The sequence below is a fragment of the Enhydra lutris genome, unplaced genomic scaffold (assembly GCF_002288905.1).
Source record: "Enhydra lutris kenyoni isolate GAN:26980312 unplaced genomic scaffold, ASM228890v2 scaffoldscaffold60, whole genome shotgun sequence".
In the NCBI taxonomy this organism is placed as follows: Eukaryota; Metazoa; Chordata; class Mammalia; order Carnivora; family Mustelidae; genus Enhydra; species Enhydra lutris.
This window is the reverse complement of record NW_019154144.1, coordinates 211,248-227,337: the sequence shown is the minus strand read 5'-3', so window position 1 is coordinate 227,337 and position 16,090 is coordinate 211,248. Positions and strand designations below refer to the sequence as shown.

Sequence of the window (16,090 nt, the reverse complement as noted above, 5' to 3'; positions counted from 1 at the left end):
GACAGCAGAGACCTTGTACAAATCGACACCAGACTTTTGAATGTGGTATTCTGGGTGGGGTCTGCTTACTGAGGTTGAGGAATATCTTAGGCTTGCCTTATTTCTCTCAGTTGGACTATTCCTTTTAGGGAATAGTTTTCTTCTGTGACTCTTTTAAGAGTATCAGTTAGAGGATTTTAGAAGAACTGAACAAAGTCTCAGTTCAGTTACCAATTATTTTGAGAGCAGTGAGGTAAACATTGCACGGATTTTTAGGAATATTCACTTAACTAATATGCCTACAAGTATTTAATGTGTAATTGATGTATCATTAGTATTTTGGATCAAGCAGTTTATGTTGGTGATGTAAAAACTTGGGAACAGCACACTGTCCTTTCATTTGTAGGTTGGTAAAGGCTAAGCATTCATGTCCAGTTGCAAGTTCCATTTTCCAAGTAAGCTTGTTAATATTTGAGCTACTCGTTTAGTCATTGCCAAAGCATCTCAGTCCTATATAGTGAACGATACATTGAAAAAGGTGAATGATTTGAAAAGGTGAGTGACTGGCTTGATATAAACAGCCAAGAGTGATTATTGACTATGAAAAATAAAAAGGCAAATTACAAAGTACAATTTTTCTATCCCATTGGAATAGACATAGGTGGAACAGCCTGACCTTTCTCTAGTTTTCAGTTAAAAATGTTGATGTTAAGTAGTCTCTTCGAGCGGAGCGCAAATTAGAATCTAATGCTGGCTTGTGAATTGTCTTTACTAGTCTTTGAATCCCTTTGCTAAAAACCGACACTCAGCTAACATTTCTTCATTTAAATGGTTAATCTATGTTCTGGTATCGGTTGCTGAGAAACTAGCCACCCCAAACGTAGTGACACAAAACAAGCATTTGATTCTGCTCATGGATTCTGTGAGTCAGGAATTCAAACAGGGCACAGCAGGGATGACTTGTCCCTTTTAGGTGTAATCTGGGCCACAGCGGGGAAGAACTGAAAGCCAAGGACCAAAACATTTAGAACTAGAGAATCTACTTGCAAGATGGCTTCTTCATTCACATGTCCGGCACCCTGGTGGAGAAAACCAGAGGAACTGGCTCAGCTAGGAAAGCCTACAGGTGGCCTTTCCAGCATGGCAGCCTCAGGGTATTTAAAGTTTTTATGTGGCATTCAGTGTGGCAGAAGCTAGATGGCTTTGTATGAACTAATCTTGAAGTCACATATTATCCCCTATGCTGTCACTCTGTTTGAAGCAGTCCACTCAGATTCAATGGGACAGGGGACCTAGGCTTCACTTTGTGATGGGAGGAGGCCAATCATTTGCAGCCATGTTTTAACACCAACCCAGACAGGCAACTGAGTGATACCACGAGTCACAGAATATGATTATTCTGACTGTGGCATCTCTGCACACAGTCTCACTCATTTGAAAGAAATAGATAAGTTTCTTATAATTCATAGAATTTCAGGGGCGCCTGGGTGGCTCAATTGGTTAAGTTGGTTAAGCATCTGCCTTTGGTTCGGGTTTGTGTTTCAAACATTCTTGCCAGCATTCTTTTCTTATGTATAATGTAAAAAACAGATATATATATATATATATATATTTGCAAATCATATGAGAGTACGAGTATCCAGAATATATAAAGAATTTTTACAACTCAATGAAAAAGCACGTAATCCACAATTTTAAATGGGTGAAAAATTTGAATAGATATTTCTCCAAAGAAGATTATTTAAATGGCCAGTAAGCATGTAAATAAATGCTCAGCATCAGTAGTCGATTTTCATAATGGGTTGTTTTTTTTTTTTTTGTTTTGTTTTTTGTAAATTGTAAGCATCCTGTATATATTTGGATACTAGAACCTTATTAAATATATCATTTGCAAATGTTTTCTTTTGTTCTGTTGATTGTCCTTTCACTTTCCTATGCTCTTTGAAGGACAGATGTGTTTAATCTTATGAAGTCCAGTTTCTCTGTGTTTTCTTTGTTTGCTTGTGCTTTTGGTGTCATAGCCAAGAAATCAATGCCTAATCCAAGGTCACAAAGATTTATACCTGTTTTCTTCTAAGACTTTTATGGTCTTTGATCCATTTTTAATTAATCGTGATTAGAGAACATGCTGTGTGTAATTCAGTCCTTTAAATTTAATTAAGGCTTTTTTTTATGACCTAGCACATGGTCTACCCTGGAAAATGCTCCACGTTTACTGAGGAAGAATGTGTTTTATGCTCTTGATGGGTGGAGTGTTCTATAGATGTCCCGTTGGGTCTGTTTGATTCATAGTGTTATTAAAATCTTTCCCTGTTCTTCTTTCCCTGTTCTTATCTGGCCATAAGGGTTCAATCCATTATTGCAGGTGTGGCATTGAAGTCCTAAATTATTATTGTTGAATTCTCTATTTCTTCTTTAATTCTGTCATTTTTTCCTCTATGGACTTTGAGTGTCTTTTGTTAGTTACATTTATAATTGTTACAGCTTCTTGATAGATTGAACATTTTCATCGCTGTAAAATGTTGGTCGGTAGAAACAATTTTTTTTTTTTAAGATTTTTTTGTTTGTTTATTTGGCAGACAGAGACATCACAAGTAGGCAGGGAGGCAGGCAGAGCAAGAGAGGGGAAAGCAGGCCCCCTGCTGAGCAGAGAGCCTGATGCAGGGCTCAATCCCAGGACCCTGATATCATGACCTGAGCCACCCAGGCACCCCTAGAAACAATTTTTTGTCTCAAAGTCTGTTTTGTCTAAAATTAGTATACCTACTCAGCTCTCTTTAGGTTATTATTTGCATGGTATACCTTTTTTTCTTCTTTTAATTTTGACCTATATGTGTCTTTGTGTGTGTCTCTTGTAGACACACTTACAGTTGGATCTTTTATTTTTGTATCCATTCTGCCAATCATTAACTTTTCATTGGAGTATTTAATTTATATTTAAATATATTTATTATATTATTCATATTTATAAATTTATTGTATTATATTACTGATCAGGCAGGATTTATGTCTGCCATTTTGCTATTCTGTCATTTTCTTGTTTCTCTGTTCTTCCATTACTTCCTTCTTTTGTATTTTTATGTATTTTCTAGTATTCCCTTTTAATTCCTTCATCATTTCTGTTTACATATATATTTTTAATTGTTTTCTTAGTGGTTGCCCTGGGGATTATAATTAACATCTTAATTTATAACAGTCTAGTTTAGATTAATACAAACTTAATATCACTAGAGTACAGAAACTTAGCTCATAGATAGCTTGTTTCCTCCCTATTTTTTGTGCTGTTGATGTTATACAAATTATATCTTTATACATTATATACCCATTGAAACAATATAATTATTTCTTTTTGCAGTTGTCTTTTAAATCAGATAAAATTAAAAAGTAGTCATGAAACCAAAACTACTTTTTTTTTTCAAGATTTTATTTATTTATTTGACAGAGACAGTGAGAGAGGGAACACAAGCAGGGGGAGTGGGAGAGGGAGAAGCAGGCTTCCCGCTGAGCAGCCCCATGTGGGGCTGGATCTTGGGACCCTGAGATCATGACCTGAGCCCGAAGGCAGCTGCTTAACAACTGAGCCACCCAGGTGCTCCCCAAAACTACTTGTATGCTTTTATGTTTGTGTAGTTACCCTTACCAGCACTCATTTCTTCATGTGGATATGAGGTACTAAGTACCTTCCATAGCAGCCTGAAAGACTTCCTTTCGTGTTTTTTTGTAGGGCAGGTCTGATAGCAACAAACTTTTCATCTGGGAATGTCTTCATTTCTCCTGTTTTTGAAGGATGTTTTTTCTGGTTATAGGTTTCTTGGACAGTGTTTGTTTAGCACTTTGTGTTTACCACAGCCTCCTAGCATCCATGGTTTCTGAAGAAAAATCAGTTGTCAGTCTTACTGAGGTTCAGATGTATGTGATAATGAGGTATTTTTCTCTTGCTGCTTTCAAGATTCATCAAATTCAGCAAGATTTTGGTTATGTCTTCAAATATTCTTTCTTCCCTCTTCTCTCTCAAAAATGACATATGCCATTTTTGTGGGATTCCAGTTCTCCATATATTAATACTCTTGTTAGTATCTCAGAGGTCCTTGAGAGTCTATCCTTTTTTTTTTTTTTTTTTTTTAAATCCTCATTGTTTTTCTTTTTGTTCCTGAGACTGGGTAATCTCAATTGACATATCTTCGAGTTCATGGATTCTTTCTTCTGCCTGTTCAAATTTGTTGTGAATTCATTTTATTTATTATACTTTTAAACTCCAGAATTTCTTTTTTTTTTTTTTAAGATTTTATTTATTTATTTGACAGAGAGAGATCACAAGTAGACGGAGAGGCAGGCAGAGAAAGAGAGAGAGAGAGGGAAGCAGGCTCCCTGCTGAGCAGAGAGCCCGATGCGGGACTCGATCCCAGGACCCTGAGATCATGACCTGAGCCGAAGGCAGCGGCCCAACCCACTGAGCCACCCAGGCGTCCTAAACTCCAGAATTTCTATTTGGGTCTTTACTATAACTTGTATTTCTTTATTGACATTTTTATTTGGTGAGACATCATTCATATGTTTTCCTTTAGGAATTTCCTTTAGGAGTGATTTTGTCTGTTCTTTGAACATACTTGTAATGCCTGATATAGGTCATTGTCTGCTAAGATCAATGTCTAGGCTTCTACAGGGATAAGGTTTCTGCTATTTTTTTTCCTATATATGGGCCATACTTCCTTGTTTCTTTGCATGTGTCTTAATTTTTTACTGAACGCTAGACATTTTTAATAAGGTCTCTCAACATAGAGATTCCATCATTTTCTTTGAATAAATTCACTCCAGATTGCTACAGAACTTTGACTAATTTCCAGAGCTCAGAAAGAGTTGGTTCTGATGATCTTTGCCAGAGTTCTCATTCCTTTATGGAAAAGAGGCTTTTCAGACATTCTTTTTTTTTTTTCTTTTTTTGTGCATTTTTATTGGAATTCTAGTTAGTGTAGTTTTATATATAATATATATAAATATATAATATAGTGTAATTTTAATTTCAGGTGTACAATATAGTGATTTGGCACTTCAATACAACACCCTGTGCTTATCGCAAGTGCCCTTTTAGTACCCATCACTTATTTATTTTTTATTTTTTTATTTAAATTCTAGTTAGTTAACATGTAGTGTAATGTTGCTTTCAGGAGTACAATTTAATGATTCATCACTTACATATAACATCCAGCATTCAATACAGCAAATACCCTCAGTTTGTTCTCTGTCGTTAAGTCTCCTATGTTTCACCTCCTTCTCTTTTTTTCCCCATTTCCCTATGTTCCCCTATGTTTTGTTTCTTAAATCCCCTATGAGTGAAATCTTTTAATCTGACACTACTATATCTTAAATCAAGTTAGTTCAATGTAATTTTCTTCCTGAAGAGAGCCAGAATAGTGGGAATACAAGCATAACCTTCAGCAGGAAAGGAAAATTTGGCTCTGCTTGCTGTACGAGCCTTCTGGCTTTATTTAAGAAAGTTAAAAGACACACCTGTATATAGAGATACCTCCATAGGGCAGTATAGCCCTCAGCCTATGGCAAGTCACAGTGTCCTTTTTAAGGGGCAGCCCACTATCTCAGAGCTCCCTTTCTGCCCACATTGTGTCAATACATGCCTACTTTCATCTAATTAAATGTTGCATGCATTTCTTTTCTATTTTTTATTCTTTTTTTCCCCCAAAGCATTCATTTAATCATGAAACAGACATGGATACGGTAGAATCAGGAAAAAGAGTGTATCAAAACCTTTTCACTTTTATTAAAGATGTTGACAATGAGATCTTTATAAAATGTCAGTACCTTCTATTTGTTATACAATAAACCTCTCCTTCTAAGTAGGAGACATAGGCCATTTACAGCAACCATCTTAATGTGTAAAATAATACTGAATTCTTTCTATAAAAATGTTTGGCGGGGCGCCTGGGTGGCTCAGTGGGTTAAAGCCTCTGCCTTCGGCTCAGGTCATGATCCCAGGGTCCTGAGATCAAGCCCCACATAGGGTTTTCTACTCAGTGGGGAGCCTGCTTCCTCCTCTCTCTCTGCCTGCTTCTCTGCCTACTTGTGATCTCCGTCTGTCAAATAAATAAATAAAATCTTTAAAAAAAATGGCTAAAATATGAAACACCTTTGCAACAAAATTGGCAATGTAGCTTAAGTAAGATTTCAGAAGTGTCCCGGGAAAAAAAATGGGAATGTTTCCTTTTGCCAAATAAACTCTAAACAGTTCAAGTTAAGATGCCATAAATTAGACAAGGCTAGAAAGGAGCTTCGTGTTACTAGAAAAGAACAGCATGTAATGTGTACTTCTTCCATGTCAAACTGACAACCACGTAATGACAATGACTTATCATACGTAAGAAAAGTAGAATATGTTCTTCAGAAGGAAATGATATTCCGAGATAATTCTTAGAAGCAAATCTCTTATCGAAATCTTGAATAGCTTCAGAGAACATTATCACAGAATGGGCAGAGATCATTTCTATCATGTTAAAGGATTCCTTTTATATTTTAGATACCCTCCGTAAATAGAAACACACATCAAGTATCAACACTTGTAAAACTGATCCTCTGAATGAAACATTTCTTTACTACCACACAGTTCGTGGCTGCATTTGGATGCAAAGGTTTAACTCATGCTAATCTGGACAAGCCCAGGTGGGGACTGATCTGGAGTCTTAGCAGATACTCCTGTCCCTGGGCTCCTGGGTGGGACCCAGGACACCACTGCACACTGCTGGTGGGACCCACCTGGGTTTTCTGCTTCCTGCTGACACACTGAGTATTGTAATGGTTTCCTACAGGCCTTCAAAGAACTACACTTGAATTTCGGTTTCTTCTCTTTTTTTTTGTTTTTGTTTCTTTGTTTTTGTTTTTCCCTACTGGGGATTTTATCTTCACTTCTTTTTAATGTCTTTAACTTTACTTTTTCTCATAGGGAAATCTACATCATGTTTTCACTCTCACTAAAATCAAAATCACCCTCAGATTCTTCACCGGATGCAGAGTCTAGATCAGAGCCATCTGCACTACCGCCGCTGTGGGTCTTTCTCTTTCGTATTGCAGTGTGCACTGCTGCTTATCTTGTCCCTGAAACACCATGAAAATCCCCTTCCTCCAGAATCTTACCCAGATCTAAATAATCACTGGCTACGCAGCAGTTGGAGCTGTGGGGAGACTTAGTCATTGTTCTGTTCACTGTTGCCCCATTTTCCTTTGCTTTTATCTTGAGCTTCCTCTGCGTCCCATGGTGACAATTCAAGTTGCTTCACTGATAAAGCCAGCGTGACTCTTAAGTCTCCCCGGCATAGCTTGTCATCCAAAGCCATCCTTTTCTAGGGGTTTCTCTTATAGTGGAATGTCTTCTTTCTAGAGGCTCTTCAGTTTAGGTTTTGATGTTTCTAATTTTAACTCCTCTGGTGGTGTTCTAGGCTTCTTATTTAAAAGTGCAGTTGCAGAACCAAAACCATTGCCACTGTCAGAGTCCTCAACTATGAGTAATTGACTGTTTGTTATGCCTCGTGGGCCATAGCACGGCCCCCTTCAAGACTGGAAATAGGTAATTTTCAAAGTCTTGTTGACGGCAGTGTGGTTTCAGTGCCCGCTCACAACCAGACACCGGAGCTCTGCGCCCCCTGCCACCAGCCTTCCAGTGATTACCAGCCATCCTTGTTCTATTCATTGTTAATATTTCCTGTACTAGCCTCCTGCTACATTGACCTACTGCCTGAATGATCCAAGTTATACCCCCGATGGCAGTTGTGGTTTGTGGTGGTGGTGTTAAATGCTCCATTTAAAAAGATGCATTGATTTTGTTGTTTGTGATTTTTGTTTGCTTTTTAATTTTCACTAAGAACTTTCTCATTCTCATATTCTCTGATTGTGCTTCTGGACACCATTTGGTGGAACAAATTCACTTTGCCCTAGAAAAAGAACTCCGTAAGAATGAATTTAGGAAAGGGGCAACTGGTTGCCTCAGTCAATTAAGTTTTCACCTCTTGGTTTCGGCTCAGGTCCAGATCTCAGGGTCCTGAGATCAGCCCCTCATCGGGCTCCACACTCAGCACAGAAGTCTGCTAAAGATTCTCTTTCCCTCTGTCTCTGCCCCTGCCCCACTCTGCCCCTCCCCTGCTCTCTCTTTGCTCTCTCTCTCTCAAATAAATAATCTTAAAGAAAAAAAAAGAATGAATTTAGCATGATGTAGTGGAAAGAACAGATGTCTTTGGCATCAGCTCTGAGTTTGTTTGGATTTTGACTTTGCAACTTAATAGCTGTGGGACGTTGCCTTAGTTAAGTGTCAAGTTTCCCATCTGTAAAATAGGGATAACAGAGTGGTTGTGAGGATTCAGTGAAATGTGGTATGTAGAGGTCTTTCCTCGGTGACTGGCACAGATTAGACACTCAACAAATGAGTCTTGCTTTCTCTTTCAGTTCCAAATGTTTACAGACTGGAGGAACCATGGCTTTGAGCTGTCTGTGGTCAAGACGTTTTTTCCAGGCCTGCTCTGATTTACTCATTCCCTGTCTTTTTAAAACAGTTCTTTTGAGGTATATTTCGCCTACCATACAATTCATCTATTTTTAAGATGTGCAAGTCAGTGTTATTGAGGATACTTCCTGAAGTCTGCAGCCATCATCACAATCGAATTTTTAGAACATTTTCAAAGAGAAAGCCCGTACCCATTGCAGCCATGCCCTAGATGCCCAGGTTGTGAATGGTCTGTCCCAATCCTCATTTCCCCTCAAGCCCAGTAAGTTTTAGTGTGCAGTTTTTAATAGAAGGCATACACTGTGTGAACAGAAATGCTTGTACCATAATCTGGGCTTCTGCCCTCATCATCGAAGGTGTTCTCTCTGAGGTTACCATGACCTTTTAACTGCCAAAGCAAAGTAATGCTTTTTGGGTCTTATCTTATTGGCCTCTTTCATGGCATTTGCACTACTGGTCATTTTTTCTTTGTTGACACTCTTGCCTCCCTTGTGTAGTTTGAAGTCTTTCTCTCATGGTCTCCTCCTGGCTAGTTGTTCCATCTCTGTGTGCGCAGCTGCCCATCTGTTTAAAGGTGGGTGTTGTGCAGTCCTCTGTAACCTTCCTGAGTGCTGGATGAATGCGTTCTTCCATATTTCTCTGTGATATCACATGAAATACCTTTATTTAGTCCCTCTTAGCAATTTGCTGTCCCATTGGGATGTAAGTATACCTGGTTCTTTATCTCTCTAACAACTTCAGGTTTCCAGTTTTAAATTTATTCTTGGATAAGATAAGAGGGGCTTTACAGTTACTTAGTTTGTAGGATTTTGTAGTTGTTAGCTAGGCTCTTTCCCAGCTATGCACATTCTGCTTATGTTTCCTTCCCACTTCCTGTTCCTAGTCTGTTTGCCCATCGAAGACTGGCTGTTACGCATATGGATACCAGTATGTGATATGCATTTGGGGAATTGAATCTTTACCTATATTTTTAGTCTCAAGTATTTTTTTATGATCCAGTTTTTGTCACCATTTTTTTATTGAATGAAATAGTTTTAAAATGCATTTCTCATGAAATCTACTTACTTGACAAAAATCATTTTTCTCAGTGATACAATTTTCCAAGTTACTTGTCAGGTCCTTGCAGGAACATTTCCTGGAGTGCTGCACAACAATGCAGAACGAAAATCATTTGTCCTCTTTCTGAATAAGGTGATGCGGAAACAGGGAATGAGAAAAAGCTGAATAAAGAAATTCCATAGCAATCTTTTTCAAGAACTTGAAACCCACAACTTATCTTTATGAGGGGAGTTTGTGAGGGGAAATTTATTACTTTTACAGCTAAGGGATAGCTTCCAGTTTTCAATAAATTTAATCCTATACTTGATTTTTAATGAAATTTGAGATTTTAAAAAATATTATCACCGAATGAAGTCTGCAGCCCTAGACATAAGACCGCCACCCACCATACGCAGCCTCTTGGGCCTTTGCTCTGCTTTTCTGCAAGTGGCAGAGCCTCAGATTATTGCTCCTCACTAATAAATGAATGTGTACTCTTGGCCCTGAGAGCGGAAAGGAACAGTGTCACTCAAGGTCCAAGTCTGGATGCAGGAGCACATTGTGGAAGAAGACTGCTGTTTCCACTCTTGTTAAGGAGTTAAGCCGTCCCTGTGAAAAAGGGGTTATGCAATCAGGATCTCAGAATAGTATTTGCAGTGTACCGTCAACTGTGCTGGTGTATTTCTGGGACTAGTATATATCTGAATACAGGTTTTTATTGAAGTATTTTTTGAGACACGCATGAAGCCACTATTTGTGCCAACGCCTGTTTTAAGTTTGCTACACAGTGTGGTAGGAACTTAGTTTGAGCACAGGTTAAAAGCAGAATTACATACCACTTGTGGATTACCTCTAGGTGAGTTTGGCATTGAAGCAGTGGCTATTCTGTTGTTGGGGAACAAGCTGTCAATCATTTTTTCCTTTCAAATCATCTGGGAACCCCCTAATGCTCTCTTTCTAGATGTCCTGGAGCTTCTCATCGGAGACTTGCCCTAGAAAGGAGGAAAACTGATAAAGCTCAGACAGAGATTGAGAATGAAAACGGAACCACTATAATAGATCTTCCAGGTACTTTATCCCTCGAAACGGACTGTTCAGGGACAGGCACAGCGCCTGCTGAGCGCAGCTTGACGTCAGCGTCTCTGCCCGCGTGGCCTGAGGAGCCTGGCCTGGACAATCCCGCCTTCGAGGAGAACACGGCCACTGACAGTATGTGCTCTTCACCTTGCTTTTGCTTTTCATGTTTTCAAATCAGATATTTCCTTTCTTCTCACTACTCCCTATTACTTTCCCTACATGGGGTGTTGGTTTTTTTTGTTGTTTTTTTTTTCCTCTTCAACAAATAATTTTACTGAGATATGCTTCACATATTACATATTCACCCTTTAAGTGTACAAGTCTAACAGTTTGCAGTTTAGAAACAGAAAGTGAGTCTTACCTTGAGGCTGGTTATCCTTCCCCCTTCCCTCTTCTGTTGTAGTCCACAAATTCACTGGTCATCAACAGACTTCTTTTGTTTGTTTGTTTTAAAGCCTGTTGCTTCTTGATTAAGAAATCCACAGCATCAAGAAGAACAAAAATAATACCTCAGCCTAAGTGCTTATTCTGTGTCAGCACTGTGCCAAGCACTTTACATATATTAACTTATTAAATGCTTGTGCCAATACTGGATTTTTTTTAATGATGAGGAAACTTAGTCAGAGAGTCATTGGTCAAAGTCTGAGAGCCAGGAAATGGCTGGGTATGTATCTGACTCCAAGGCCATGCGTCTGACTATTGCTGTCCTCTGGTAGCAGCCACTGATCTGTCTACATGACCCACCAGGAAATAGGCGGAAAACCTCTAGTCATAGATCTTGGGCATATCTTAATAGTTGGCCCTGTGTCTTTCTTTTAAATAGGTTTATCTCTTATGAAAATTCCAATTTTTCTACAAATCCCAGTTTTCCCAGCCATGGCTATAACACTTCTTCCATCTCCTACTGCTCAGATCAAGACCCTCCTCTTCTTGCTTAATGTGATTACTTTGTCAACCACTACGGTGATTGTATGTCACAGAGTTTGTCTTTTTTATTTCATATGTACTGCCTTGCACTGTTTACAGTTGTTTCATGGGTCAAACTTTCTCTGATCAATTAGGACAAGATGATATTGTCTGTATATTTCTTTATCAGATCACTGTGTGGTCCCTAGTGATCTGATGCATAGTAGTTATTTGTTGATTATTTACTGATCACCTTTCGAAGAGGAAGTGTTTTGCTAATCTTACCTATTGGTGTTTTGGTCATTCTATTTTTCTTATCCCGTGGTATTGCTTTGTTATTAATCATCTATTAACATAAGGTCATCAATAATGATAGACGATAACTTACTTACCTGAAGATAATCAAAATATAAAACGTTTTTCTTTCCACCTATTTTTCTCTCTCTCGTTTTTAACTTGGCAGCTACGCAACAGCCGGTTAGTTTACCGGAAGGCGAAATTACCACAATTGAAATTCACCGGTCTAATCCTTATATTCAGCTAGGAATTAGCATTGTGGGCGGCAATGAAACGCCACTGATTAACATTGTTATCCAGGAAGTCTATCGAGATGGGGTGATCGCCAAAGATGGAAGACTCCTTGCTGGAGACCAGATTCTTCAGGTATCAATTTTTAAAATTATTTTGTTATCTTGCCTCTTTTTTTGCTCTTATTCATCAGTTTAAAGCTGAGGAAATTATGGTACTGTGGAACCTGACTTATAAAAAGGTAAGTTTTACTGTTTTTTTTAATGCAAAACAGATCAGAATTTATCTGTAATTTCTCCGATTTCCCCCAAACACATGGAATGTATTTTTACCCCCTCTCTTAAATTTGATCCCACGTGTGCCTCAGTGCGTGGCTCTCCGCGCCAGCTGGATTCCTCCTGGCTTGGACTCCATGGTTGGCTATTTCGGGGCCACCTTCACTGCTAAATTCTCTTGTCCCATTGGCTGTATCCCTAGTCCCAGGGTACCATGCATCAGTTACCTTCATTGTCTAATTTATCCTTCTCTACACTGATTACTATAATCTAGAAAAGACAGGTCACACAGCACAAGTTACTTAAAACTTATACCATTGAATTTAAGATAGACTTTGGAAATCACGGCCACCTCTTGTTGGCTCTCAAACACACTCTCGTCCACAAACAGCCTGACTCTGCACTAACCCTTGATGCTACCCTTTCCCTCTTCTCTTTAAAGAGAAATAGCTACTCCAACAAAAGAACTAGCTTCGGGCAAGATGATATTATGTTAGAGGGCATACTGATGGGCATGAGATGGCCAGAATTCTACTGTTCATGTGAATTCTAGAGTTCATGTGAAAATTGACCTGGATATATGACCCATACGAGTGTAAGTGGTACTTGAAGCTAAAAGAATGGATATTTAGGAGAGAAGAAATAGGCATGAATGAGAAAAGATGTCTTCTAGGAACCCAGGCTCAAGGACTCTTGCCTCCTCGATTTCACTGCTCGGTCCTTCCCCACGGTCTGTTGGTATTCACCCCTTCCCTTTTCCCTGCCACCTCTCTGGTCTGTGCCCTCACTGCTTCATGTCTAACCCAGTAGAATCAATACCCCTGCCTCCCTACTCTGCTCTGAAATCCGGTACGACCATTGTCAGATTAATACATCTGTGACTCTGCTTTCCCTGGGAAGATTGGACCAGAGGATCAAGTCCATACTGATTCATCTAATAGTCAGGGTCCTCTGTGGACTGTTACACAACCTGTCCCCTCAGCCTTAACCCTTGCTTTTTCTTTCAGCTGTAGCCATCTGTGTTTTACTGAAACATCATAGGCATGGTGGTCAGAGCTGAGGGTATAATTAAGAGCAAAAAGCAACCCCTGCCCTCATAGAATTTATAATCTAGCAGAAAAGCCAGACATAGCAATCTCCGTGCTTCCCTCCATATTCCAGCCTGTCCCCATTGTGCTATAGCTTCCCCACCTTCATCCAGAAAGCCCTGCCCTGCCATTTTCACCCATTCAGACCTCTTCTCACTTTAAGTGCTGAAGACATTCCTTCTCTTCACCACTTAACACATAATCAGTAACAGAGAGTTATTCAAATGCAGTGTCCTCCTTTGGGGATGGCAGCCACCTTAATAGTACGTACTATGGGACAGGCTTCTCACAGTGCTGTGCCTGGAGTTGGTACCCGGGACATACTTGCTGAGTCAATAAAAGAGTGGATTTGGTTATGATATCCTGTTGGGGATAGCTGTCTTCTTCATTAAAACAAAACTTAGAACCTCTAGGATTTTTAGTTCTTCAAGAGAAATGTCCAGAGGGGAAGACAGACAAACTAGGCTCCAAGAGCAGCAAGGATTGACCTTTCCATTGGGGGTTCCTGGCTTTGGTTTCCACACCCATCCGTATTCTGCCTCTTGTAGTTTGTGATTTCCACTTCAACACTTGAGCCCAAAACCCCTCCTTCGTTGCACTTGGTCTGGCTGACACAGACTGAACTTCCAGTGTTTTGTTCTTTACTAAATCTGAAGAGGAAATAGGAGAATACAGGAAGCATAACTAATCCAGCTTATGTAAAATCCAGTTTCTGATCCTACCATAGCTAGCTATTTACTGCATTACTGTGTTTGCTGTCCTTTTATGATATTAGTAGTACTCTGGTTGCATGAGGTTGGCACAGCTCTCTGGACACCTTACCCTGTATTCCTTCTACCCCAGCTCCTAAACTGATTCTCCGTGGAGGAACTCTTGTAGCTGGTTTTGACATTTTGACATCTTTGTGGCCAAGACCAAAAGAGCCAGATTGCCCTTTTCTGCAGCTTAACAGTGTTCTTTTCTTCTCCACTTCTGGCCTTTCTAGCTATAATTGAGTTTACATTTATTTTCATCTTTTGTTCTTTGCTACCAGCAGTGTGCCAGCTTTGGATATTAACATTTTTACATATTTCTCATGCTTTTTCTAAATTTTAAAGGTAAAAACAAATGCTTTGTTTTTATTTGCATTTCTTTGAGTATAATTGAGGTTAAATCTGTAACCTCAGATTTACTAATGTATTTAATATATAGTTTGCTAATATATTAGCAAATATATAAAAATGTATAAAAATATATTTAATATATAGTTTTGTTTGCTATAGGGTTTTGTTTGCTAATATATTTCATCTACAGGCTCTTTTACTGGTCTGCTTTGGAGAATTGTTTAATAACATAACTGAATCTGTATACCTCAAATAAAAATCTAATTATCTGAAATACTGGCTATAATTTGGGGAATTAACTCAAAGCTATAAATCAGCATTGTAGACATTCCAGTGCATTATTATTGTTTATGGAGGCATACATATTAATAACCCTAATAATGGCAATCTTAAATCCAGTTTAATGATTTCAAATTGATACAAAAATTATGAGCACATAACCTGATTATTGAATTCACAAAGGGTCTTTCCTCTTGTGGGCCTGACTTCTCATTGGCCTTTGGCTGGTATGCTGGAGCCAATAAGTAAAGCCACACTACTTGCCCAAATACAGAGTAGTATTTATGGTCATTCAAAAGGAAACACTTGGAAAGAAGGCTCCTTAGTATATTTTTACTACCTGGTTATCTTCCACTTTTTGTAAGCTACATAAATAATACCGTGAGCCAATTTGAAAATACCTTAGAGTCGTTAAGATGGTTTATTTACAGACCAAAGGCCTAGCTAGCCTGTGTTTTTAGTTTAGCAAACTAGATGTAGTAACAGTGCTTTGGTTTTCCCACACTGATTCTATATGTGTGTGTGTGTGTGTGTGTGTGTTTTATATATATACCCACACATCCATGTTATTCTATTAAATAACCTCTTTGAAAAGGAGAACCATATACCCTCAGGGTCTTTCGCAGTGCAGCATTTTGAGCAGTTTGAAGAATAAAATAGTATAAGAGATTACATCAGTATTACTATTAAAAATAATACAAATTTCAGAACATGATTAAGAGTACGTATTTACAGTGCCATCTGAGTCATCAGTGATTTATTTGCTTTTGGTTTTGAAGGAAAATAATTGCAGTCGTGTCCTGACTGCATTGGTACAAAATATATTTAGCTAAAGATGTGGTAAAGTTTACTCTCTTGGTGCTATTTCTACAACATCTAGCAACAGTATTTTATTTGGTCTCTGCTTTCTCTGTGTTTCACTGGCAACCACACATTTGTGAAGGGAAAATCTCTGATTGTAGGATATTCCACAACCCACATCACAAAGATGGTGTGAGGCTACATACTTGCACGTGGCTAGCGCTGGATTCCAGCCAGATGTTTGTAAAGTCATTTGTGATAGATGTGAATTTAAGATGGAAAAATAAGAACCTAGAGATAAGTGGCTTTTTAGCTGAATAACCAGAAATGATGAGTTGTTTTTTTTTTAATATTTTATTTATTTATTTGACAGAGATTACAAGTAGGCAGAGAGGCAGGCAGAGAGAGAGGAGGAAGCAGGCTCCCTGCTGAGCAGAGAGCCCGATGTGGGGCTCGATCCCAGGACTCTGAGATCATGACCTGAGCTGAAGGCAGAGGCTTTAACCCACTTAG

At 38.8% G+C, this 16,090-nt stretch overlaps 1 protein-coding gene across 1 annotated transcript in view; it reads left to right on the top strand.

Annotated features, from left to right (window-relative positions):
- The window catches only part of LOC111158581 (ligand of numb-protein X 2), a 39,789-nt gene that overhangs the window by 6,011 nt on the left and 17,688 nt on the right, over window positions 1-16,090 (top strand). The window contains exons 3-4 of the mRNA XM_022520703.1: window positions 10,482-10,729; window positions 11,967-12,166. Of these exons, the coding sequence (XP_022376411.1) occupies window positions 10,482-10,729; window positions 11,967-12,166 (448 nt within the window). The remainder of the gene's footprint in view (window positions 1-10,481; window positions 10,730-11,966; window positions 12,167-16,090) is intronic.